Source organism: Anomalospiza imberbis, chromosome 28 (genome assembly GCF_031753505.1).
Source record: "Anomalospiza imberbis isolate Cuckoo-Finch-1a 21T00152 chromosome 28, ASM3175350v1, whole genome shotgun sequence".
In the NCBI taxonomy this organism is placed as follows: Eukaryota; Metazoa; Chordata; class Aves; order Passeriformes; family Viduidae; genus Anomalospiza; species Anomalospiza imberbis.
In genome coordinates this window covers 4,586,753-4,611,386 of record NC_089708.1, presented here as the reverse complement: position 1 = coordinate 4,611,386, position 24,634 = coordinate 4,586,753, and the positions used below count along the sequence as shown (strand labels likewise).

At 48.5% G+C, this 24,634-nt stretch overlaps 1 protein-coding gene across 2 annotated transcripts in view; it reads left to right on the top strand.

Annotated features, from left to right (window-relative positions):
* Positions 1-23,728, top strand: part of SLC23A2 (solute carrier family 23 member 2) — a 49,394-nt gene extending 25,666 nt beyond the window's left edge. For both annotated transcript variants that reach the window (XM_068174372.1, XM_068174373.1), the window contains exons 4-16: positions 977-1,093; positions 2,678-2,835; positions 6,406-6,494; positions 7,761-7,831; positions 8,960-9,141; positions 11,962-12,082; positions 13,832-13,988; positions 16,914-17,061; positions 17,607-17,712; positions 20,294-20,423; positions 20,903-21,040; positions 22,178-22,273; positions 23,338-23,728. In XM_068174372.1, coding sequence (XP_068030473.1) covers positions 977-1,093; positions 2,678-2,835; positions 6,406-6,494; positions 7,761-7,831; positions 8,960-9,141; positions 11,962-12,082; positions 13,832-13,988; positions 16,914-17,061; positions 17,607-17,712; positions 20,294-20,423; positions 20,903-21,040; positions 22,178-22,273; positions 23,338-23,570 — 1,746 coding nt within the window. In that variant the 3' untranslated portion in view covers positions 23,571-23,728. The remainder of the gene's footprint in view (positions 1-976; positions 1,094-2,677; positions 2,836-6,405; positions 6,495-7,760; positions 7,832-8,959; positions 9,142-11,961; positions 12,083-13,831; positions 13,989-16,913; positions 17,062-17,606; positions 17,713-20,293; positions 20,424-20,902; positions 21,041-22,177; positions 22,274-23,337) is intronic.
* Positions 23,729-24,634: the final 906 nt, after the last annotated feature.

Genomic DNA, 24,634 nt, shown 5'->3' with positions numbered 1-24,634 from the left:
TGTGCTGGGGTTTTTGTGGAGGAGTGGGGACCATTTGGGGAGGTCACGAGCCTGGCAGAGCTCCCAGGCTCTGTGTGAGGCAGCTTCACGTGGGCTCCGAGTGTCTCGGGCTGGATTAGGGCAGAGCAGCTGTTGTGTAAGGTCATTTTTCAGCTGCTTGGTCTGAAATTACAAAACCTGATACTTCCTCCTGCTTCTGTTGTTGTGCTGGGGCTTTGGAGCTTTGTGGGTTTGTTCCCGGGAGTTTCCAAACCAATTCCACTTATTTGTGACAGAGAAGAGGCAGAGCTGGCCCTTGTTTCACTGGAAGATCTGCAGGGGTGTTGATGTGTGAATGTCTGTGGTCAATTGTCCATTGGCACGTGGCAGGGCACAGCGTGGCCTTGCCTAAATTCCTGGGGGAATTGAAATTCCTGGAGGAATTCTGCTTGGCTGATAGAATTTGGTTGGGGATTAATTTGGGTGTAATAATTAGCATTTTTCCTGACTGCAAAAATGAGGGGGAAGAAGGAAAATTATAAATTCTTTGGCTAAAAGTGGTTAACCAAGATGAAATTGGATAAGAGCAAAGCAGGGAAGCAATTATCATAATGAGGATTTATTTTTGCCAGTGATTTTGGTCTCTGATGCAAGGACAGAGCTCTTCTTCTTAGTTCCAATTTCTCCCTATTTTCTTTTTCTCTTTTTTTTGTGGTTTTGGGGTTTGGTGGGGTTTTTTTTAACAGCCCTGTCATGATGAATCCATTTTGGGGCACCTTTTGGCTGCCAGATCAGTTCTGTCATAAATCAGCAATTATAAATAAATAAGCAGGGAGTGTTCAGGAGGGAACATGTTGGCTACAAATTCAGGAGCTGGATGTGGCAGGCTTTGAAATTGTCACAAATCAGCGTTGCTGAAGCAGCCTTGGAGTGCCTGGGAGCTGAAATTCCCTTTATTCTGTGCAGCACTAACCTGCTGGTGCCCTTGTTCCTGCAGAGCTCCCTGGCAGAGACCCTGGACAGCAGTGGCAGTTTGGATGCCCAGAGGACTGACATGATTTACACCATTGAAGATGTTCCTCCCTGGTACCTCTGCATCTTTCTGGGCTTGCAGGTACATCCCCAAGCAGAGACAGTTTTTCCTTCTGTAGCTTTCAAAGTTTATTGAGGATTTTCTGTGCAGTTCATCGTGTGTGTGAGTTTTATCCTTCTCCACTCTCACCTGTTTGAGGAAGGTGTTAGGAGGTTTCTTCTGAAGCTGATCACACTCAGATCATTGCCCTGAGAATGATTTTGAGGAAGGTGTTAGGAGGTTTCTTCTGAAGCTGATCACGCTCAGATCATTGCCCTGAGAATGATTTTGAAGGAGGAGTTAGGAGGTTTCTTCTGAAGCTGATCACACTCAGATCATTGCCCTGAGAATGATTTTGAAGGAGGAGTTAGGAGGTTTCTTCTGAAGCTGATCACACTCAGATCATTGCCCTGAGAATGATTTTGAGGAAGGTGTTAGGAGGTTTCTTCTGAAGTTGATCACACTCAGATCATTGCCCTGAGAATGATTTTGAGGAAGGTTTTAGGAGGTTTCTTCTGAAGCTGATCACACTCAGATCATTGCCCTGAGAATGATTTTGAGGAAGGTTTTAGGTTTCTTCTGAAGCTGATCACGCTCAGATCATTACCCTGAGAATGATTTAAGGAAGGTGTTAGGAGGTTTCTTCTGAAGCTGATCACGCTCAGATCATTGCCCTGAGAATGATTTTGAGGAAGGTGTTAGGAGGTTTCTTCTGAAGCTGATCACGCTCAGATCATTGCCCTGAGAATGATTTCAGTTTTCAGCTCGTGCATTTGTGAGAGTTACTCAAGTATTTAGAGTTACAAGCTGCTGTTGGTCAGTGAGTGAGCAGGGACTCAGTGGTGGCCTTCACAAGGGACACTGGGCACCTCTGGAGTTAGAGATGGGGAGAGACAAGGGTTTAGACCTGAAATATTGAATATTCAAGCTGCTACTGCAATTATTTCAGTTCTGAGAGCATCAGCCTGCACCTGGCTTGCCTTGGAGCATGGGCAGGTGCTTCCTGCAGGGAGTGGGGCTGCAGTGGGCTGCAGAGCAGCTCCAGCTCCATCTCCTTCCCTTCCCCAGTGGCAGTAACATCTGTCCCACAGGAATGCTGAGAATTTGGTCATCTCTGTAAAGGACCTTGAGATCTCCAAACAAACACATTCCAAAAGCATCCTTTTTATTTCTGCCTTTTCCTCAAGGACAGGCAGTTCTGTAAGAGTTCTCTTTTTACTTGTGTGTGGAGGATGATGAAAACTGGTTGTTTTCTTTTGCCTTTGGTGTGCCTTTGGGTTGAGGAAGAATTAAGGAGTCCTTGGGAGCTCCTTTGTGTGTGAGCCAGTGGGAGTGGAGTAATTTCTGGGCTGGAGGCTGCTCTCAGCACAGTTACCTGCATGCCTCCTCAGGAGAGCAGCTGTGGAGCTGCTTCAGGACCCTGCGGATCCCCCAGAAATCACAAAAACCAGAAACCCCCCACATCAGGATCACGGGAAAAACACTGAGAGGGAAGCTCAGGGCAGGGGGAGCTCTGCTGGGGGCTCGGCAGCAGAAGGAGAAGCCTCTGATGGCCGAGGAGGGAATCAGCTGGTGCTGATGGAAGGGATGGGTGGCTTGCAGCACTAACCCCCCCTGTGCCCCCAGCACTACCTGACGTGTTTCAGCGGGACCATCGCCGTGCCCTTCCTGCTGGCCGATGCCATGTGCGTGGGCTTCGACCAGTGGGCCACCAGCCAGCTCATCGGGACCATCTTCTTCTGCGTGGGCATCACCACCCTGCTGCAGACCACCTTCGGCTGCAGGTGAGGCTGGGCTCGGACATTTGGGGGTTCCCAGCATCCAGGAGTGGTGGGGGGATTTGCAGAGGAGAGACACAGAACTGGCAGCGGCAGTTTTGGAAAGCTGCTCCCCAAAAGCATCTCGGGTGGATCTGAAATAACACAAGGCATGCCAGGGGTGAGAAAATACAGCAAGGAGAGGAAACCCAGCAGAACAGAGAAGGCAGAAGTGTTCCCGGGAGAGGAAGAATTAATGCACCTTGGTAAAGAGGAGCTGCCTGTGGTGGTTTTATTAATTTCTTCAGTGGAATTCTTGGTGATGTTTAGGTGGTTGTGATCAGTCCTACAGCAAATTGCATCCTGTGAAGGGCTTGGCAAGTTAAAAAGGCAGGGAAAAATGGTGAGGGAAGCTTGTCACTCTGAGCTGAGTCTCTGTTACCTCCCAGTCCGTGAAATAATTTGGGTTTATTTGTTGGCTGCTCTGAGTTACGGGCAGTGATCATTCCTGGAGCCGGGAGCACACACACAAAGGTGTGCAGGGATGCTCTCACCTCTCCTTAGGAGGGTGGAAGAGCCCAAACCCTTGTATAAATCTGGTGTTGGCAAGAACAGATAAAGATAAATCCTTCCAAACCCGTGTTCCACTGCAGAGCTGTTTAACATGCTGACCTAAACTGTGGGAATAACTAAAACCTGCAGAGTTATTTCTGCATCTTGAATAAAGCCAAACCAGAAGAAAAGTGCACCTTAAACCCTGAGGTGGTTACTGAGGTGATTCTGAAGTCACTCAGTTCACTTTCAGAACAATGTGAGCTGAAATCTTGCCTTCCACTAGACAATTCCAAACACCCCCCACATTTTTAAGGATTTAGTTAAGAACCAGAATCTTTAGGTGGCAAAGGTGCCTCAGGAGGGCGTGGAAGGCAAACCTGTGCTGGATCAGCTTTTCATCTAAAACATTTCCAGCTATTCCAGGTTTTCCAGTGTGCCCTTTGGTTGAGTTACCTTTGCTTCACTTGCTGCTCTTTTCCCTTTGGTGAAAAAAAAAAAACCTTTCCCTGTATTTTTTTTTTGTCTTACTGGGCTTAGGAGCTCACTCCTCTGTCTTGAAAAGTTCACTCTGATGGCAAAACAACAGAGTGGAAATGGTTGGAAAAGCAGACTTTCTTTCCCCAGTGTATTTTCTGTTCGTAAAGACTCCCCAGAGTCAATAATCTTATTTCCAGCCTGGCTGGCTCCTTGTGCTGTAACCATAAATCCTCATGTACCTTGTCTGGAAGTTTGTCATATTTGGGGTTTTTTCCCCCCTAACTAATCTTGGCTTTTTATCACTTACTAGAGAGGGATTTGGGGCTCATTCAGAGAGAAGGGGCCCAAAATTACAGTGCCATCATTTTGAAATTCTCTGTTCTTTCCGTGTAATCCCACCCCTGCCCTCCACCCTGCTGGGATTTTTCCCTTTTCAGTGGCTCCCACTTGCACTGTACTTACATTTTGATATCCCTGCAGGCCAAATTGTGTTTGGGTCTTAAAATAACTTGTGTTTAAGGAGGAAATTTCCACGCTGGGATGTTTTATAACTATTCCCCATGTGATGGGGGGTTTATGTAAGGCTGGGAATGGGATACAGCAGCACAGGCCTCTCAATGAGATTTGCAAGTATTCATTGGCAAGTCTGTCAACTGCAAAGTATTTCAGCAAATAAAGGTTTCAAAAGGTCAAATTCCACGGTTTAAGGGTCCTTAAAGATGGATTTAGCTCGATTACAGGCAGAGCTGTGGTCACTTGGGTACCCAGACCAGTTCTAGGAATTCCAGCTATTCACTGGGTTGTGCAGTGAGCCCCAGCTCTGGCAGGGGTTCATTAGTGGGTAATTAGTGGCACTGAGACCGTCACACTCAGCTTTAATCCACGCCAGGGTGGCAGCTCTGGTGCTGTGCCCTGCACTGGCTCATCTTTCTCACATCTGTGGGACATGGGAACGTAAGGAGACATTTCCAGATGCCTTTGCCTGCGGAAAGCTCTTGTCTTTGCAAGGGCCCGTGCCAAAATGGAGCAGCTTGATGATTTAGACATGAAACTGAAATGATACCCCACTCATGAGCTTTGGTGCTTTAAGCTTTTTGGTGCTGTAGCTGGCTGGCAGCGAGTGGCTGCCTTAAAATCTGTAAGTCACATTTCAAACTGCAGCTGTCCCTTGAGAAAGAGACAGACCTTGGTTGTCTAATTTGAACAATTTGTTAAAAAAAAATTAAAATTAAATTACTTTTTTTTTTTTGCCTGGCTTAGGGGGAAAAACCCCACAATTTTGAGCCTTTTGGGAGCTCCGTCAGTTAGCTGTGTCGCGTAAAAGTGGAGCAGGAGCAGGTGCTGAGATGTGATTTTCCATCCGTGTGCTGGTGTTTAAAGGGATACAGAACAACCCAAGCTGGCAGCAGTGACCTCAGCACTGGAGAATGTGTTTGCAGTGTGTGTTTACCAAACCTCTGAGGGGGCTGTGTAGGTGGGATGGAGCAGTAGCAGCTTGTTCCAGGTATTGCAGCCCTGCCATGGGCACCAGCTCTGCTTCGTGAGCCTGGCAGGATGGGCTGAATCATTCCCTGAGCCCTGACTTCCCGGAGGTAAAGCTGGGGTTTCTGCACGGAGGAGCTCCCGGTGGGAGTTCTGTCCAGTCAGCCATGCTTGGGTGGCTCATGGAGTTTATGAAGTTTGAGTTTCTAATGCAGTTTTCAACATTTGGAATAGCCCATGGCCCAAACTGCTCCTGTGAGCTCCACAACTCCCATTAATAACAAGCCTCTGCTTTGATCTTTTCTGTGCTCACTGTACACCGTTTCCCCCCTCCTGTGAGCAGTTTCTGATCTTTACCTGAACCTGAGCAGTTCTTTTTCCTGCCCTCAGTTCCTGAGCAATTCCTCGTGTCACACCTTGGGATCTCCTGTTAAAGGGAATCTCCTTCGTTGCATTAATGCCAGTATTTGTAGAATAGTTCAGAGTGCATCTGCAGTTAAGTTGGGATATTTGTTACACAAGGTACAGTGAGGCCAATAAATTCATACTTGGTGCAGGTAGATCCTCTTCAGATCTCTACATCTTTTGGGAAGTATAAACATCAATGCTAAGAATGTCATCTTGAAATTCTTGTGGTGTTTGTATTTATTAGTGGCAACCACTTGGAACATCTAATCTGCTCCCATCGAGCCAGCAGTTACTGACACATGCACTCCAGAATGAGTGTGCTCGGAGTCATGGGGAGGGGAGGGATGGAGCTGCAGGCTGCTCCTTCAGAGAGCAGTTCCTGTGCTGGGATGGTGAAAGCTGCACCTTCAGCACTCTGCTCCCCCAGCTCAGTGTCCACCTGTGTCCCTGTGCCTGCCACCACTGCCTGGCCCCTGGAGTCACCTGCTTGGGAACTCCAGGCAGGTGCTGTGGGCTCTTTGCCTCGTCAAGTCTTTGTATTTCTCTGACTGGGTTTTTTTTGGTGAGAAATCCTCTTATTTCCCAATTTGATAACTCAGTGAAGGGTGGTTTGAGTGCCCACCCACTGCAGTGACCCCACAGAATGTCACCATCTCTCCTCTCCCTTCCCACCAGGTTACCCCTGTTCCAAGCCAGTGCTTTTGCATTCTTAGCACCTGCCAGAGCAATTCTCTCTCTGGAGAAGTGGAAGTGCAATAACACAGGTAATTGTTGTTTATCCTTGTTCAGGTTTAAGTGACAAATGGCCCAGGTCTCGTGGAGTGCAGCTGTCAGAGCTTCTGGTATAAAAACTGGGAGTAAAGGGCAGGGAATATGGAAAGCCTCTCTTCTTACAGCGTTAAAATACTCTGCCACAGAAGAGTCCTAAAAATGTCCTGGTGGAGTTCTGGTTTTGGGGATTTTTTAAATACAAAAACATTGACAAAAGAGCTATAACCGTGGCATAAAGTAATTCTCCTGTTCCATTTACATGCTGCAAATGTTCCTTCCCGTAATGTTCCAAATATTTGCAAATAGCGAGTCCAACTGAACCCTTTGAAGTTGTGAGTGGGAGGGAGTTTGAGCAATGTGCAGCATCACCTCCAGACCAGGATTTTCCCCTGTTGAAGTCATACCTGACAGGTTTTGACAAGATTTGGATGTTCTTTTTCACTCTTTCTCTGCTGCCCTCGTCATCCTGGAAGGTTTGAACTTGAGAGGGAAGAGATTGTGGTTGGGATGGGAGCATTGGCTTTAGATTGGACTGGAAGGTGAAATGACCCTGGCAGTTCTCTGTTCACTGGGGGGTGGTTATTCAGTACCAGGCCCCTGGGCAGTGGGAAGCAGCAGCACAGGGAATAATCAGGCTGCTCACTCCTGACCGAAGCTCTTCCCAGGGCTCCTTTGGACTCTCTAATAACTGAATTTCTGTTATCTGTTTGTTTGTACATCTCTGTTAACTCACATTCAAGATGTGATTAATACCCAGCTTGTTGCAAGAAGCTCTCTGATAACTCTGGGTGGCAAAGCCATTTTCCCCAGGACTCCAGATTGTCAAAAAGAGCTTTGCTGCATCTTCCTCCTGCACCCTTTCCACCTCCCAAAGCTGCCAGGTGGGGATGTCCCCACGGGTCAGCTCATTCAGAGAGTGACCTCCAGCAAGCACTGGAGTTTGAGATTCCTGGGGTGCAGCTGAGTAACTCCCCACTGGAGTGGGGACAGAACTCCTGACTGACCTTTCTGTCTGGAAGTCAGGGCATTTTCCTCTTGGAACCCTGGTCGCTGAGAATTTTGGAGCAGAGGGAGAAGGGAGGGGTTGGCTCCTGGGGAAGGTGAGCCTGGTGTCCCTGCATTTGAGCAGAGCTTGCTCTCTGTGTGAGCTGGGGCTCCTTTGTCAGCCACAGCGTGAGGAGGGACTTGGTTGGTGTGGAATGGTGGCAGAGTGGCTGGGCAGTAAAAGAAATCCCTGTGTTTTTTCTCCCTCTTGCAAGATCTAACAGTTGCAAACGGAACAGCAGAGCTGCTGCACACGGAGCACATCTGGTACCCCCGGATACGAGAGGTAATGTGGGACTTGCCTTTTGCTGTCACTCTCTCCAGTTCCAGTTAAGTTCCTCACTTAATCATCTGTGTGTTCTTGTCTTTAAGTTGGTAATTTCTTGTTTCACTGCAATCTCCATTTGAATTTATCCCTTTACTCATTTCATGGAAGTCTTCATCTTTTCCACCTGCTCATTGCTGGACAGCAAATACCAGGAGTTAGTTACCACATCCCAAAAGACGTGCAGTGAAATGCTCAAGAGAGATGAAAACTCTTCTTGTAACCTTGATTTGTGCTCGCTGGCAGCAGTTCAGCTGCTGCCAGGCCCCTTGCCTGCTGTCCCTGTGCAGTGGGGCTGGCCCTGGAAGGTGAATCTGCAGTTAGGAAATCTGGTTCCTTCCCAAGTGTCTTTAAGTTGGAGACTCTTGTGATAAGAGGCCGTTTCTCCCAAAAGACTTGTGAAATCCCTGGAACTCCTTCTCCACTGCAGTGTGAAGTCGTGGTGCCCTGCAGGGCAGGCTGAGGGCTGTGCCACGCCAGGGTGGCAGGTAGAGTAGTCCAAATGAAGGCGTGTGTCATGGAATTGATCTCCCATCCCGTTGCTTTGGGCTGCCAACTTTTTCTTAATTAAAAACAACCCCTCTCTCTTCCCCATGTTCAAACCATAGCTACATCCTGCCAAGAGCCCTGCAGCCAAGAGGGCTGACAGTCTCCTGAGACCACAACGCTGCTCTAATCCAGCTTCTAAGGAGCACTTGTGACCAATGCAGCACACACTCTGCCCCTAGGAGCTAGGAGCATCACCTCGTGGCGCACCAACCCTTGCCGTTCGATCTGAGAGCTTAAAGGTTAGCCTGGACCCCAGGTCTCCTGTCTGACAGTGTGATGTGCTTTCCACACAGCTTCCAGACTGGCCCACTGGTCTGTTGTGTAATAGTTTTGTGGAGAAAACCATAAGTGTTATGCTTAAAGCGATAAGTCACTTAAACATAATGAGCTGTTTTATGACGAAAAAAAAAAAATTGCTGAGTTCTTCTGTGTCACTGAATTCTTTTAACTGCAGTTTGTAATCCAGAGCAGAAAAACAAAGGGTTTGGCTTTGCCTGTCAGATGGCACTGAGCTGCCTCTCTGCCCTGTTGTGTGTTCAGATCCAAGGTGCCATCATCATGTCCTCGCTGATCGAGGTGGTGATCGGGCTGCTGGGGCTGCCCGGGGCCCTGCTGCGCTACATCGGCCCGCTGACCATCACCCCCACCGTGGCCCTCATCGGCCTCTCGGGCTTCCAGGCTGCTGGGGAGAGAGCTGGCAAGCACTGGGGCATCGCCATGCTGTGAGTACCCCCGTTTCCTGCTGGGCAGGCAGAGTTTTGGGGTGCCAGGGGGGAGGCAGCTCGGCTGCGTCGGTGCTGCCGGTGCAGAGAAGCACAGTGAGGAACACCAAGAGGAACACCAAGAGAAACACCAGGAGTCTGGATGAGATCAGCTGGAAATGTGGGAATAAGGACAGAGCAGCTCAGGAGAGTTGCCTGAAGCTTTTCTCTGGGAAGAAATCCTTCCCTGAGAGCGTGGGGAGGCCCCAGAGCAGCTCGGGGTGCCCCTGGATCCCTGGAAGTGCCCAAGGCCAGGTTGGACAGGGCTTGGAGCACCCTGGGATAGTGAAAGATGTCCTTGCCCATGGCTCCTTCATGGACCTGGATGGGCTTTAAGGTTCCTTCCAACCCAAACCATTCCATGATAATGTGAACTCAAGGAGAGAGGAAAGGACAGTGGCCAAAAATGAGGTGTGGAGAGCAGAATTTTATAAAGCAGGAGTTGGGCTGGGTGGAGTTCAGTGCTGTAGAAAAGATGATTTAACAGAACAACAGAGAGATGAAATGCAGTGAGCAATTTGTAGTTCTGGGCTGGCATTGCCTGTTTCCTCCTGCAGCAGCAGGTAAGTCCCACTGGTGGTGCTGGTTCCTCTGCCATTGGTACTGGTTTGCTTACCTGTGCCCGAGAGAAACTCATTGGTGTGATGGCAGAGGGCACAAGCATTCCATAAGCACCACCAGAGGCTGAGCCATGAGCAGAGAGGCTCCTGCCAGGGGACAAAAAGGCTTTTAGAGGGAATTTCAGCACCTGGGGCGTGTGTGCCATCAGCTGTAGGGGCCAGGGAAATGAAAGAATGAAAAGGAATCAGTGAGGGAAATGAAGAGAAGACAAAAGCTCCCCGTGTGGGTAAGCGGCCAAATTTCGAGGCTGGGAGCCCCATTTTAGGGAGAAAAGAGGCTGAAGCAGTTCCATGTGCAGCACCCACTGTGCTGGCTCTGGGAGCAGGAGGAATGCCTTGATGAGCTCAGATTGTGATCTCACTAATCTGTTTGCACAGTGCTTTGAACATGTAAAGGATTCTGTAAGTGCAGCTTATGATTAAGAGGGCTCTTTAATTCTCTTTTATCTTGCGTGTTGGCATCGTGAGTATTTTTGTGATTCTGTTGTGTTAAGCAGCTGATCCAGAGGAACATTTTATTTGTCTGTAAAACAAATTCTCTGCAAGTTGGGGCTAACGTTAAGTGAATCAAGCAGATCTTTGAATTGGACATGGAAACGTGTAATTAAAGTTGACATTTTTGCAGATGGAAAGAAAAATAAATCAATTCAGGAGCGGGATTTAAATGGTACCCAGTCAATAAAGTATTTCTGGGTTCTGCCATGCAAAAATGAGCACTGGATTGTTGGAAACAACTCCACAGCTCTGGGGAGCCACTCAGAAGTGACTCCAGCTCTGTGGGATGTGGCTCCTGGAATTGTCCTGGCTGCTCTGACCAGATCAAGGTCCTGGATTTCTCCCTGGCCCTGCAGAATCAGCTGGGGGCCTCTGGGAGCTGCAGGTGCTTGTCCATGTTGGCCAGGATTCCCAGTTTCCTGACTTGTTCCATGGGTGCTTCACTCCATCAGACATTTGCATTGATATTTGTGAAAAGGGCAATTATTCCTGAGTTGGGCTTTGCCTGTTCATCCAGGAGCATTCAAGGGTTTGGGGCTGTTTCACAGCTAATAGAAAATTCATTGCAGAAATTGAATATTTTATTTTTTACAGCTCTGTACTGAATCAAATCCAAAGTCCTCAGGGCTGGTGTGTGAGGGAGGGGAGCCCCTGGTGGATTTTTGGGGAGATTCTGGGGTTTCCTGCATGGAAAAGCTGTGCCTTTTGCTTTTCTCCTGGACTGCTGAGGGCTATAAATGCCCCTCCATTTCCTGGAGACTGGGGGAAAGAAAAACTGGTTTGTGTCTGATCCGGGGCAGAAGAGAGGCTGAAGATCCTCTTTTTATTTTTAAGTCAGCTGATAAAAACATCATCTCAGATTTCAGCAGAGCTTTGCTTCTTCAGACAGCCCCAGTCTTTGGGAGGCCCTGTCAGAGCAGAGCTGGGTTGAGAATTGAGAATTTCTCGTTCAGAATTGAGCAGCGTGCCCTGGCTTCTGATTTTTCAGGGCTTATTTTAGCTGTAAAAAATAATTTTTAATGTCTGGAGGAGCTTGGCAGTTTCACTGTGGGGGGGAATGCATAATAATTGAGACATCTAATACTGGTGAGCTGCACTGGCAGCAAATCTTGGGGCTTGGGCTCCATTCTGCTTCATTTGCAGCTAAATAATGAAAGATTCATATTAAAAAAAAAAAAGGGTTCTGAAGAACAGGAAATCTTCCCTGACAGAAGTTTCCTCAAGTGCTTTGGAGCTTCATGCAAATTTTGAAATGTAAAAAATTCCTGTACACAGCCCTGCAGTTTTCCTGTTTCTTGCCAGGTGCTGGCAGCGAGTTTTGTGCTTTACAGAGCAGCCCTGGACCACAGGTGGGGTTTGGGAGGAAAGAAGGGGCAGCAGAGGAATTTTAACTGCAAATCTCCCTTCAGTCTGTCCCTGATTCATTCTGGCTGCCTGCAGCTGCTGAGTTTTGCAGCACTGTAGAATTCAAACTCTGTTTTGGCATTTGAGGAATAATAATTTTAATCGTTTTGCTGCCTTGTCTTCTGCTTTAATTGAAAATCTGCATTTATGTTCTGCGTCCAAAGGGTCTGAAGGGGTTTGTGCCAAAAAGAGTTTATCATACATTGGTGCTAATGGCATTTCTCTCTTGTCCCACCCTCCTCCTCCTCCTTTTTTTCCCCAGGACTATTTTCCTAGTATTGTTGTTTTCCCAGTATGCCAGAAATGTCAAATTTCCCTTGCCCATTTATAAATCCAAGAAAGGATGGACAGCATACAGGCTGCAGCTTTTCAAGATGTTCCCTGTAAGTCGTTGAACTTGTTCTTCCTTAGGCAAAAAAAAATCATTTCTGTTTTTTTGGGGGGGCTGATGTTCTTGGTTTTGATTTTTCTTCACAATAGAATACTCACAAAGGTGAGATAAAAGCTCAGATGGATTTATTGGAAATGCAGTGGGTTATTGGCCAAAGGAAATATTCAGATCTTGTGATGATTGGTTTTAAGGTGTTTATAGTACGGTGTGGTAAAAAGTTGATAGGTTAAGAAATGTTTGTAGTGTTTTGTAATTAAGAAATCATTTTTGGGTTTTGGTTGTGATGTCTTGAATTAGAATATTTGGGTTTGTTTTTTTTTAAATGAGATTGAAAACGGAATAAAAGTTTTTAAAATGTTTTTAGTTACGTTATTTTGGGGTTAGAAAAAGGGTATTGTCCAACAAATTAGACAAAACACTATAAACGTGATATAACTACATAATATGATAACACTGTACTATAAATACCTTAAAACCAATCATCTAAAACTACCCCTCATAAATCCTACTACAATGCATCTTCCATCATTCTGTTTATCAAAACTGTCGAACCTTATTTACAAAACCATCCTTTCAAACTTTTTCCAACTATTTACATACAGTATCTATATATAATAGTATCTTACATACTATTTATGTGCAATATCTATATATAGTATATGTTTTACATACGGTATGCATACAGTATATGTAATATTTGTATTTTACATACAAATACATACAATATCTATATATAGTATGTATTTTACATGCAAATACATACAGTATCTATAGATGGTATTTATTTTACATACAAATACATGCAGTATCTGTAGATGGTATGTATTTTACATACCAACCCATACCATATAAACCTTCTATCAAACCCTAAAAGTTCTCCACCAATCCAGTTCCCCCAGCTCAGGCTCCCAGCTGTGGAGCACAGCCTGAGTGGGAGCTGCGAGCTCGTTCAGCACCCTCTCTGCTCCTGTCCCCCAGATCATCCTGATTTATTTACCTGTTCCTGTCCCCCAGATCATCCTGATTTACCTGCTCCTTTCCCCCAGACCATCCTGATTTACCTGCTCCTTTCCCCCAGATCATCCTGATGTCTCTGCTCCTGTCCCCCAGACCATCCTGATTTAACTGCTCCTGTCCCCCAGATCATCCTGATTTATTTACCTGTTCCTGTCCCCCAGACCATCCTGATGTACCTGCTCATGTCCCCCAGATCATCCTGATTTATTTACCTGCTTGTGTCCCCCAGACCACCCTGATTTAACTGCTCCTTTCCCCCAGATAATCCTGATTTATTTACCTACTCCTGTCCCCCAGATCACCCTGATTCACCTGCTCGTGTCCCCCAGATCATCCTGATGTCTCTGCTCATGTCCTCCAAATCACCCTGATTTATCTGCTCGTGTTCCCAGATCATCCTGATTTATTTACCTTCTCCTTTCCCCTAAGATCATCCTGATGTACCTGCTCATGTCCCCCAGACCATCCTGATTCACCTTCTTGTGTCCCCCAGATCATCCTGATTTATTTACCTGCTCCTGTCCCCCAGATCATCCTGATTTACCTGCTCGTGTCCCCCAGATCACCCTGATTCACCTGCTCGTGTTCCCAGATCATCCTGATTTATATACCTGCTTGTGTCCCTTAAGATCATCCTGATTTACCTGCTCCTGTCCCCCAGATCACCCTGATGTATCTGCTCATGTCCCCCAGACCATCCTGATTTATCTGCTCGTGTTCCCAGATCATCCTGGCCATCCTGGTGTCCTGGCTGCTGTGTTTCATCTTCACGGTGACAGACGTGTTCCCCCCGGACAGCTCCAAGTACGGCTTCTACGCGCGCACGGACGCGCGCCGCGGCGTGCTGCTGGTGGCCCCCTGGTTCAAGGTGCCCTATCCCTGTAAGTGTGTGCTCCCAGGAGCTCGGGTTCCACAGCTCTGCTGGCTCTGTCTGTGGTGTACTCCATAGCCCTGGTTCCGCAGCACCCAGCAGTGTCATTCCTCCTGTTCCACAGCTCTGCTGGCTCTGTCTGTGGTGTACTCCACAGCCCTGGTTCCCCAGTACCCAGCAGTGTCATTCCTCCTGTTCCAGAGCTCTGCTGGCTCTGTCTGTGGTGTACTCCATAGCCGTGGTTCCCCAGTACCCAGCAGTGTCATTCCTCCTGTTCCACAGCTCTGCTGGCTCTGTCTGTGGTGTACTCCACAGCCCTGGTTCCCCAGTACCCAGCAGTGTCATTCCTCCTGTTCCACAGCTCTGCTGGCTCTGTCTGTGGTGTACTCCACAGCCCTGGTTCCCCAGTACCCAGCAGTGTCATTCCTCCTGTTCCAGAGCTCTGCTGGCTCTGTCTGTGGTGTACTCCACAGCCCTGGTTCCCCAGCACCCAGCAGTGTCATTCCTCCTGTTCCACAGCTCTGCTGGCTCTGTCTGTGGTGTACTCCATAGCCGTGGTTCCCCAGCACCCAGCAGTGTCATTCCTCCTGTTCCACAGCTCTGCTGGCTCTGTCTGTGGTGTACTCCATAGCCGTGGTTCCCCAGCACCCAGCAGTGTCATTCCTCCTGTTCCACAGCTCTGCTGGCTCTGTCTGAGGTGTACTCCATAGCCCTGGTTCCCCAGCACCCAGCAGTGCCATTCCTTTGGTTCCCCAGCACCCAGCAGTGCCATTCCTCTGGTTCCCCACAACCCAGCAGGGACATCCTTTGGATCCCCAGCACCCAGCAGTGCCATTCCTCTGGTTCCCCACAACCCAGCAGTGCCATTCCCCCTGTTCCAGAGCTCTGCTGGCTCTCTCTCAGTGGTGCACTCCACAACCTTTGGGTGGTGGATGATCCCTCCCTGGCAGTGTCCCAGGCTGGGCAGGGCTTGGAGCAGCCTGGGACAGTGGGAGGGGTCCCTGCTCAAGGCTCTGGAGGGTCCGTCCCAATCCAAACCATTCCACAGTAACAGCACACACCACTCTCATTACCTGCTGGTGGTTTCTCCTTGTTTTCCTCTTCAGCTGGTGCCTTAAGGTCTCACCCAAGGAGGGCTGAGGTTCTGAAGCTGCAGTTTGCAGGATTGATCTGGGTGACTCTCCTGATAACAAGTGACTGCACCTATAAGGTGGAGTCCAAGGGCTGGCTGATTTATCAGTCCTTGGCAATGCTGTTGATGTTACACAGTGCCAGGGACAGGTTTTTACAGCTCTGCTGAAGTCTCTGACTCTCATTGTCTGAAGAATCACTTCTGTGGGGAGTTTCTCCCAGCCTGCTGCACTTCCCTGCCCCAAACACACCCATTCCTGGACGAGCACAACTGTTCATGGCAGAAAAGTGCCCTGACTTGCCAAGGCAGTGCTGGCATGGGCAAGTCAGAGAATGCCAGGCCCTGCTTATCAGAGGGCAATGAAATTATTTACAGGAGAGCACCAAACACTTCACACAACGTTTTGGGTGCGTTTTTATGTTGGCCACCTCTAAGTTTAAAGCTGTTAAAGGCTGGGTTTATGGCGTGAGATGGCACAGCTGGTTCACCCTTCAGAAATGAGCAGGGTAATTAGGGAATATTACTCTTTCAGAAGAGAAATACAGGAATTATCAGCTAGGCCACCACGTTGTGACGAGGCAGCTTCGTTGTGGTTTTCCATATGCTCTGGTTCTTAAAAGAAACCACTTCTAAAGCAGCAGATGAAGAACAGAAGCTTTTGGGAAAGAAGAGGAGGAAAGCTTCTCCACCCTGATCAGCCCATTTGTATTTGTAAGGTTCTTTCACTCTTGTGTGACTGAAGATCCCTTTGTTGCAGGAGGCTCATCTATTTCAAAGAGATCAAGGCAATTGCTGTGGAAAACCTGCCAGGCTTTTCTGCAGGCTTAATCTTATTTTCTCTACTACAAAAATTTGGAGCTGGGAGGTGTTTGTGCAGTGATCAGAGCTGTTGTTGCCATCCTCTTTGGTCCACTAAACTTGTGACCAAAGTGAGTTTTTGGAGCAACAATAATAACAGTGGCATTTGCCTCACTGGCCAGGATTGTTTTCTCACAAGCTGTAGCTCAAATTCCTGATTTCTGAACAGGAGGATTTTCTTTTTTTTTTTTAGTGGGGTTTTATAGTTCTCTGGGATTTTTCCAAGTGTGATCAAAGCAGTTGGTTTGGCGGTTTTTCCTTTGCTCCTTTCATCTCCTTGAACTTGCCAGACTGTGTTAGAGTGAAGGGAGTTTGTTGTTCCCATCAAAGATAAATAAACAGTGCCTGGGGCAGTGCTGGGCACTGGGGAGGCCCCCCTCAATCCCAGGGTCACTCCTGGCCCCTCAGGACAAGGACATGGAGGAGCTGGAGCGTGTCCAGGGAAGGGAATGGAGCTGGGGAAGGGGCTGGAGCCCCAGGAGGGGCTCAGGGAGCTGGGGAAGGGGCTCAGAGGGAGAAAAGGGGATCAGGGGGAACTTCTGGCTCTGCACAACTCCCTGCCAGGAGGGGACAGCCAGGGTGGATTTGGGATCTTATCCCAGCTGGAGATAAGGGACAGGAGGATTTAGGGAACAGGGACAGGAGGAGAGGGAACGGCCCCAGGCTGTGCCAGGGGAGGGGCAGGTTGGATATTGAGGAATATTTCTTGCCCAGAAGGGCTGCCCAGGCCTGGAACAGTGCTGAGGTCCCCATCCCTGGGGGGATTGAGCAGCACTGTGGATGTGGCACTTGGGGACGCGGTCAGCGCTGGCCTGGGCGCTGCTGGGGGATCCTAAAAGCCCTTCCCAGCCCAAACCATTGCCCGATCCCAGCAGGATTCTGTGTGTTTGGGTAGCCAGGCTGTGTGCTGGGGCAGGAGAGGTTTCAGTTCTGCTCTCTTCACAGTCCAGTGGGGCCTGCCCACCATCTCGGCGGCGGGCGTGATCGGCATGCTGAGCGCCGTCGTGGCCAGCATCATCGAGTCCATCGGCGACTACTACGCCTGTGCCCGGCTCTCCTGTGCTCCTCCTCCTCCCATCCATGCCATCAACAGGTCTGTCCCAGCCAGAAATGCCCCCAGTGTCTCGGCCTCTTTGGGTTTTTGCTTTTTTCCCCCGCTTTGGATAAGCAGGAACGTGCTCTGAGGTGAAGTGTTGCAGTTTGGTCAAAGTGCAGGGCCAAGGATCTGAAATGCAGGGTGGAACTGGCACCTGGGGCTGTTCAGTTACACTTGAGCCCCAGTCCTGTTCCTGCTGGAGTCTGTGGAAGTTACCAGCACGATTTCCATAAGGATAGAGCTCTAAACTGGTTCTGGAATTGGGGCTGTCAGAATCACCTGGAATGCAGTTTAGAAACAAAGAACAGCTCTGAAGTTTTGCTTGAGTTTTTAATATCATTTCCTCAGTTTAAGAATGTGGGGATCTAAGACTCAGGAAACAGAACCCCAGTGTGTTTCCCAGGTGTGTTGGAGCTTGAAACATGAATTGCCATAATTCCATGGAGGAGCAGATGCCCCTGTGGCATTCAGGCATGGGGCACCCTCGCAGTGGATGTGTGCCTGCACCAAGGTGACTCCTGTGTTCTCTTTGGGATTTGCAGGGGGATTTTCATCGAGGGTCTCTCCTGTGTTCTGGACGGAGTGTTTGGGACAGGGAATGGATCCACCTCCTCCAGCCCCAACATTGGGGTCCTGGGCATCACAAAGGTGAAGTGCTTTGCTGTGAGCCCTCAGGGGCTCGAGTGTTCCTTGTGTTCACAATCCTCTTCCAGCAGACCTTTCTGCTCCATTCCTGTGCACACAAACTTCCCAAATCATCCTGAGTGTACCAGCACTTGTCTGAGGGAAATGCATTATTGTACATCAGGACCTCAGAAATCCTTTTATTCCGAGTAAAAGGCAGTTAGAATCCCCATAAAGCAGGTGCTGCTGCACAGACTGTCTCTTGGAAAACCCAGGCAGCATTCCAGGGCTCTGGGGTGGTTTGAGTTGAGGCATAAACACTGTAGACTGTGTAGAAATTGCTGCTTTTTGGATGTCTTGGCTCTGAAAGCATCACTAGGAAGTGACTTTTCAATTCCTCACTCACTTAGAGTAAAAAGCAACGTGAGGTGCTGGGGCTTTACTGGGACATGGCACTGGCACAGGGGCTGCAGCCAAGGTCATTTCAGAGTTAAATGCACCCTAAATGTTTGTGTTTAAGGCTTAGGGGTTTACCTGTTTCTGGTGATGTTGCTCAACAAAATGTGAGAGTGCTTGAGGAGCTCCTTTGCTCACGTGTGGGGCTGGATCTGTGCCTGGATGAGCTGGGAGGCCTTGGCTGCAGAGAGATCTGCCTGGTATTGTTAATTTAACCTTGGTAAGAAACAGCAGCAGCATTGCTGAGAGTGATTTATGTTGTAAATGGGTCCGTCTTGTTGGGTGTTTAATGTAGGAGCTGTAAACTCTTCGTGCAAGGGTAGAAAATGTCTGTCCTCCACTTGCAGTAACTCATCCCCCTGGCCTGATCACAAATAAATGCTGTATTTGTCCTCAGCCCTCCCTCGTGCTGCACAAAGGGTGATTCTGCTGGGTTTGGGGTGCAATTCAATACTAACAGCACCATCTGCTGTCTGTGCCAGTCGCCATCCAGCTGCCCGTGGAGATCTCCTAGGAGAGAAGTTCTGCTCAGAAAAAAAAAAAAAAAAAACCCCTAAAGAAAGGTTTCTTCTGTTCTGCTCCCTTCCTATTGTTACTCCGTGGGGGTTGAGATGAATCAACAGCACTTTTTGTGAGCAGCCCACAGAAATGAGCGTGCATTTCATGCTGGGGCAGTGGAAAGTTGAAGGGGCAGCTGTGGCAGGGAGTGGAGCTGCCCAGAGTGGCACAGCTGCAGCAGGCTGTGCTCTTGTTCCCCTGCCTGCACATTCATTCCCCAAAACCCAGCCGTTCTTCAGCTTCAGATAGAATTTTGGCTCAGAGATAGCTCTGCTGTTGATTTGGGAGAGGAAATCTTCAGTGCTGCATCACCAGGGCACTTCCCTCCCTCGAAATTGGTGTATAATTACACTTAGAATTTAAATTCTGCTGGATGGAGGTGCTGCAGAGCCTTTGAGCCAGTGTGTGTTTTACTTGATGAGAGCAAGATCAATTAACTCTGATTAGCTGGGGCTAAAGCAGCTCTTGCCATAGTGGTGGTGCTGAAATGGAGGCTCCAGGTACCATTTGATGCACTCCAAAATAATCACTGTGTGTGTGTGTAGTGGGAATAAATGCAGAGCCTGAGCTAAATGCTGCCTGGGATGTTTTCAGTAGCTTTCCAGAGGAGCCTAATTTGTTTGCATAAATAAATGTCACTATCATGCAGGTTTTCAAAGGATTTGCCTGTTTCTGGCAGGAAGAGAATTGTAGGGCAGGATCTCAGTGGCCCTGCAGAAATGAATATTTCTATAGAGAGCAGAGAAAGGTGCCAGCCAAATTCTGTTGTAATTCCTGTTGATGGTGTCGCAGAACTCTTTGCAGGGGAAGGAGCTCACCTGGAGCTCAGCAGTGAGCAATGTGGGGCAAGGAAGGACTTCTCCCTCCTCAGGCCTGTTGGATCTGCAACATTTCTCTCATTTAGCTCAGTCACACATGATGAACAAATGGATATTTCCTTTTTGAACCCTGCTGAACCTGCAAAGGGCTTTTCTAGAACCCATCTTAATGTAAAGGAGTTTTTGTTGTCCCTGGGGCACCTCTTGTGGCAGTAGAAGATGTTAAAATACCAACTTCAGGTTTAGCCACTGCCCCTGCACCACAGAGAGCCACTGCCTGCTTGAATCTTGAATTCTGAAAATAAAACTGGGAAGGAAGTGCAGGCCCTTGGTTTCAGTGTTAGCACAGCCCTGATTTGCATTCAGCCCTGCTCTCTGAGGGTGTCACAAAACCAGCTGCTAATCGAAGCCTAAAATTCCTGCCCCTCCTTCCCACCACCTGGGAGCTGCTTCATCTATTCCCGTGTCCCCGGGCAGCAGCACAGGGAATTGATCTGATATTTTCCATTTGCCATCTCTCCTCGGCGTGGTTTGCACCACGTTTCCTGCTGACTGTGGCAGCTCCAGATGGTTTCAGGGCTGGCCTGGGGAGGCTGAGCTTGGCTGCAGAGCAGCTGTGGCTCAGCCCAGCCCTCCAGCACCCAAACGAAACGCGCGTGGGACGGGAGCCGGGAAGGAGCTGAAATTAAACCTGACCTACCCAAGGCAGCAGCAGGTGTGAGGCTGGGCTGAGTGCAGAGCTCACCCCTGTGTCCTGTCCTGTTTCCCTGCAGGTTGGGAGCCGCAGGGTGATCCAGTACGGAGCGGCCTTCATGCTGCTGCTGGGCATGGTGGGCAAGTTCAGCGCGCTCTTCGCATCGCTGCCCGACCCCGTGCTGGGGGCTCTCTTCTGCACCCTCTTTGGTAAGGGGCTTTCTTTGCTGTTTCTAAGGAATATTTGATCATAGGAACCCGTGTGCTCCTCCAGGCACACTTTGGGTAGAGAAAAAGAGGAGTCCTTGTGTGCAAAAGAATATCCAAAACACAAAGCAAATGTTACCGGCCGGCTTTACCTTTAGCCTAACAGGAGGAAATCTCCAGAGAAAGGAGTGGCACTTTCCTAGCAATCTGCCAAAATCTTCTTCTCTTTCTGGTTGCAATGGTCCGTGGTTTCGTGGTGCACTGATTCTCAGGTTTGCTAGTTTCTGAACATACGGACTGAAAGCAAGAAGAAGAAAAAGCAGTTGCTGTGCTATTAACAAAACTCTGTGCACTTTTCTGACAGACCATTCCAAGTGCACTGGGAGGTATCCTTCAGGGATATTTTGCTGGGTTTTTTTGTTGTTTTTTTTTTTGAAGAAAAAGACTTACCTAAAAACTGGTCCTGGGGTGTTTTGTGTTAGGGATGATCACGGCCGTGGGTCTGTCCAACCTGCAGTTCATCGATCTCAATTCTTCTCGGAATCTCTTCGTGCTGGGATTTTCCATCTTCTTTGGGCTCGTCCTCCCCAGCTATCTCAAACAGAACCCCCTGGTCACAGGTACGTGGTCCTGCTCCTCCACGTCAACATTTCTGCCTTGTGCTCACGTGGAAAATCCATCAGGTACGGAGGGTCAGGAAGAGGAACCCCAAATTACAGAGGAAAAGCTCAAATTATGGAGGAAAAACCCAAATTCCGCAGACAGGAAAGGCTGTAGGTCCAGACAAGCTCTGTGTGTGTTCAGAGGAGAATTCTTTGGGAGGCTGAGACCTGCAGGGAATGTTCCAGTGGGACACAGCTGAAGCTTTCCTGCTTTCTCTGGGTGCATTACAGCAATGGAAGGGGGCAGTTAGCAGCTGGGCTGAAAGAAAAACTGACAGGGTTTTGTGAGCTGTAAATGATGCTGAAAGATTAAGGAGAAACACCAAGGCAGAGTTTGGAAGGTGGGGAATTGTTTGGGGGCTGAAAGTTTCTGTCACTCAGACGTGTTCTGGGTGTTCATTTTCATTTTAGTGAATTCCCTTGCAGACTGTTAATGGAATTGTAGCTTTGAGGAGTTCACTGGGAAGGTTTTGTGTTTTCATGTGACCCTCAGCAGGGCTCACGCCAGTGTGTGTCACCAGGGATGGTCTCAAAGGAAATGTTTCACTGCTTTGGGTTTGTTTGGGGGTTTTTAAACAAAGTATTAACTGACTTTTCTTTCCGCTATGCCTTCAACCAGGATTTAAGGGCATATCTGTCCTGCAGTAAGTGGTTAGAAAAGCAGATCCCTCAAGCTTTATGTGGTTAATGCAGTGTTCTTCCATAACTGGGGCTGTGAATCCTTGCCCCTTTGACATAGATTTATAAAAACAGTTATTTATAAAATATTTATAAAAAGGATTATTATTTATTTATTAAAAAATTATATTTTAAAAATTAGGATTTTGCAACCTGAACGTTTCTCTTTTGCACTCCACGGTTTCCTGCTTAGCTCAGATTAGTTGTGTCTGCAGCAGCAGTGGTGACATCTCTGTGGGCAGCTGGGGTTCCTGGAGTTGCATTTTGGGGAACAATGTCCCGTGGTCGTGCCCTGGGGGAAGCATCTGCACCAACCCCCAGAGCCCTGGCTGAGCTCAGGCGTTGCTGCCGGGCCTGGCTGGGGATCAGGAGGACGTGGGAGGTGAAAAAGCCCAGCAGTTTTCCCTGTTGCTGCAGGAATTGCAGGCATTGACCAGGTGCTGAACGTCCTGCTCACCACAGCCATGTTCGTCGGGGGCTGCGTCGCCTTCGTGCTGGACAACACCATCCCAGGTGAGCCCTGAGCTGTGCTTCCCTGGGGAAAGGCAGCGTTCCCTGGGGAAAGGCAGAATTCCCTGGGAAAGGCAGAATTCCATGGAGAAAAGGTAGAATTCCCTGGGGAAAGGCAGAATTCCCTGGGGAAAGGCAGCATTCCATGGAGAAAAAGCAGAATTCCCTGGGAAAGGCAGAATTCCATGGGTAAAAGCAGAATTCCATGGGTTAAAAGCAGAATTCCCTGGGGAAAGGCAGAATTCCCTGGGGAAAGGCAGCATTCCATGGAGAAAAAGCAGAATTCCCTGGGAAAGGCAGAATTCCATGGGTAAAAGCAGAATTCCCTGGGGAAAGGCAGAATTCCCTGGGGAAAGGCAGAATTCCATGGGTAAAAGCAGAATTCCATGGAGAAAAAGCAGAATTGCCTGGAGAAAGGCAGAATTCCATGGGTAAAAGCAGCATTCCCTGGGGAAGGCAGAATTCCCTGGAGAAAATGCAGAATTGCCTGGAGAAAAGGCAGGTTTCCCTGGGTAAAAGCAGAATTCCCTGGAGGAAGACAGCATTCCTTGTATAAAGGCAGCATTCCCTGGGGAGAAGCAGCATTCCCTGGATAAAAGCAGCATCCCCTGGGGCAGAACGCCAGCAGCAGATCCCTGCTTTTGGGGCTGGCTGTTCTCACAGCAGCAGCAGCAGAGTCCTTACAGCTGCCCTCCCTTCCCAGTTAAAATCCCATTAAAATCCCTGTTCAACACCTAAAAGAGCTGATAAAAACCAAACCAGTCTCCAGGAGACAGAGCAAAACTGTCTCCAGTAAAACTGGCTTTGAGATCCAAACCTGCTTCCAGCCAAGAGGAGAAATTTGCCTTGTAAATTTGCTTTTGTAACTGGAAAAACTTCCCAGTTACAAAACAAAGCAGATAATGCGGTTTTCCCTTTTTGAGGAGCCTGGAAGATCTTCCCAGAGCTTTGCTGAACTTGGTGGCTGAGCCTTGGTGTTTCCTTTCTCCCTTCAGGCTCTGCTTTAGGCCTGTGTGTCCATAACAAGATAGCCATGACTATTCTCCTCCCTTTATTTTGATTCCTAGGAAGCCCTGAAGAAAGGGGAATTCGGAAATGGAAGAAGGGGGTCGGTAAAGGAAGCAAATCCCTGGATGGCATGGAGACGTACGATCTGCCTTTTGGCATGAACTTCATTAAGAAATACAGGTGTTTCAGCTTCCTGCCCATCAGCCCCACCTTCGTGGGGTACACGTGGAAAGGCTTCAGGAAAAGCAGTAACTGCAGGAGTTCAGACGAGGACTCGGAAGCTACAGTATAGCCTTAGCTGAAATTATATTATCTAGTTGTAGTCAAAGATGTATTTGCAGTTTCTTGCTGATTAAGAAGCATTAAAATATATGTTTTGTATATCTGCATTTAAATTCTGGAACCAGAGCTGAGACGGATTTAAAAAAAAAAAAAAATAAGAAAAGAAAAGCTTTTCCTGCTGTGGGTGGTGGGAGCCAGGTCTAGTGTCTCTGGGGCAAATCCTGCTGATTTTGGGAAGTTGGAGAGAGCTGTGCACCTAATTCTGTTTGGTTTTAAATGGTTTTAGGCAGAGGTGTGGAGATGCTGCTGCACATTTTTCGTTTTTGTGGTGGTTTTATTGAAGCCCTCAGTGTTGGTTACGCCAGGAAGGCTGAACCTTGGAGAAGGAGAGGGGGAGAAAAAGGAGAGAAAAGGAAGACTATTTCCTTCTGATCATGTCAAATCCCATGGATGCTGTTCTGCTGCTCGGTGGTTTGCACATTCCATGTTCTCAGCGCCCTGGAAACCGGGCTCAGCTGATGCTGGCAGATCGTGAGAGTTTCATTCTGAATTATCTGTGGTTCCAGGGACACATCCAGTGCTCAGACAGGAAGTTTCTGGAATAACTTTGCCTTTGAAAGCCGTGGCTGCCTGGGCTTGGCTCAGTTTTGCTGACAGCATTTCTCATTTTTGAGCGTTTGCTTTCCCCACCAGGATTTCCTTACGGGGACACTGGAGCCTGGGGAGTTCCAGGGATGGGAAACCTGAACTCACACAGGACCTGGAGGCAGCGTTTCGGTTCAGTGCCTGTGTCCAGCAGCATGTTTCCTGGCCAGAAATGCTAATTAGCTGAGCAGCTCCAAGCAATTAACAGTTGTTCCCTGCAGGGAAAGCCACGTGCTCCAAGCTTGGGTCTGAGCAGGGTTTTTGGGGTTTTTTTTTTTGCTGATGGCTCGCTCTTCTCCTCTTGTGGGGCTTCTCCAGAGGCTGATTCCTGCTGGGAAGGGGCTTTGGGACAGCAGAGACACTGCACCTGCAGCCTCACCCACCGGATGGGTTCACGGGTATTGGGTCCAATCAGGGCACCACTCAGAT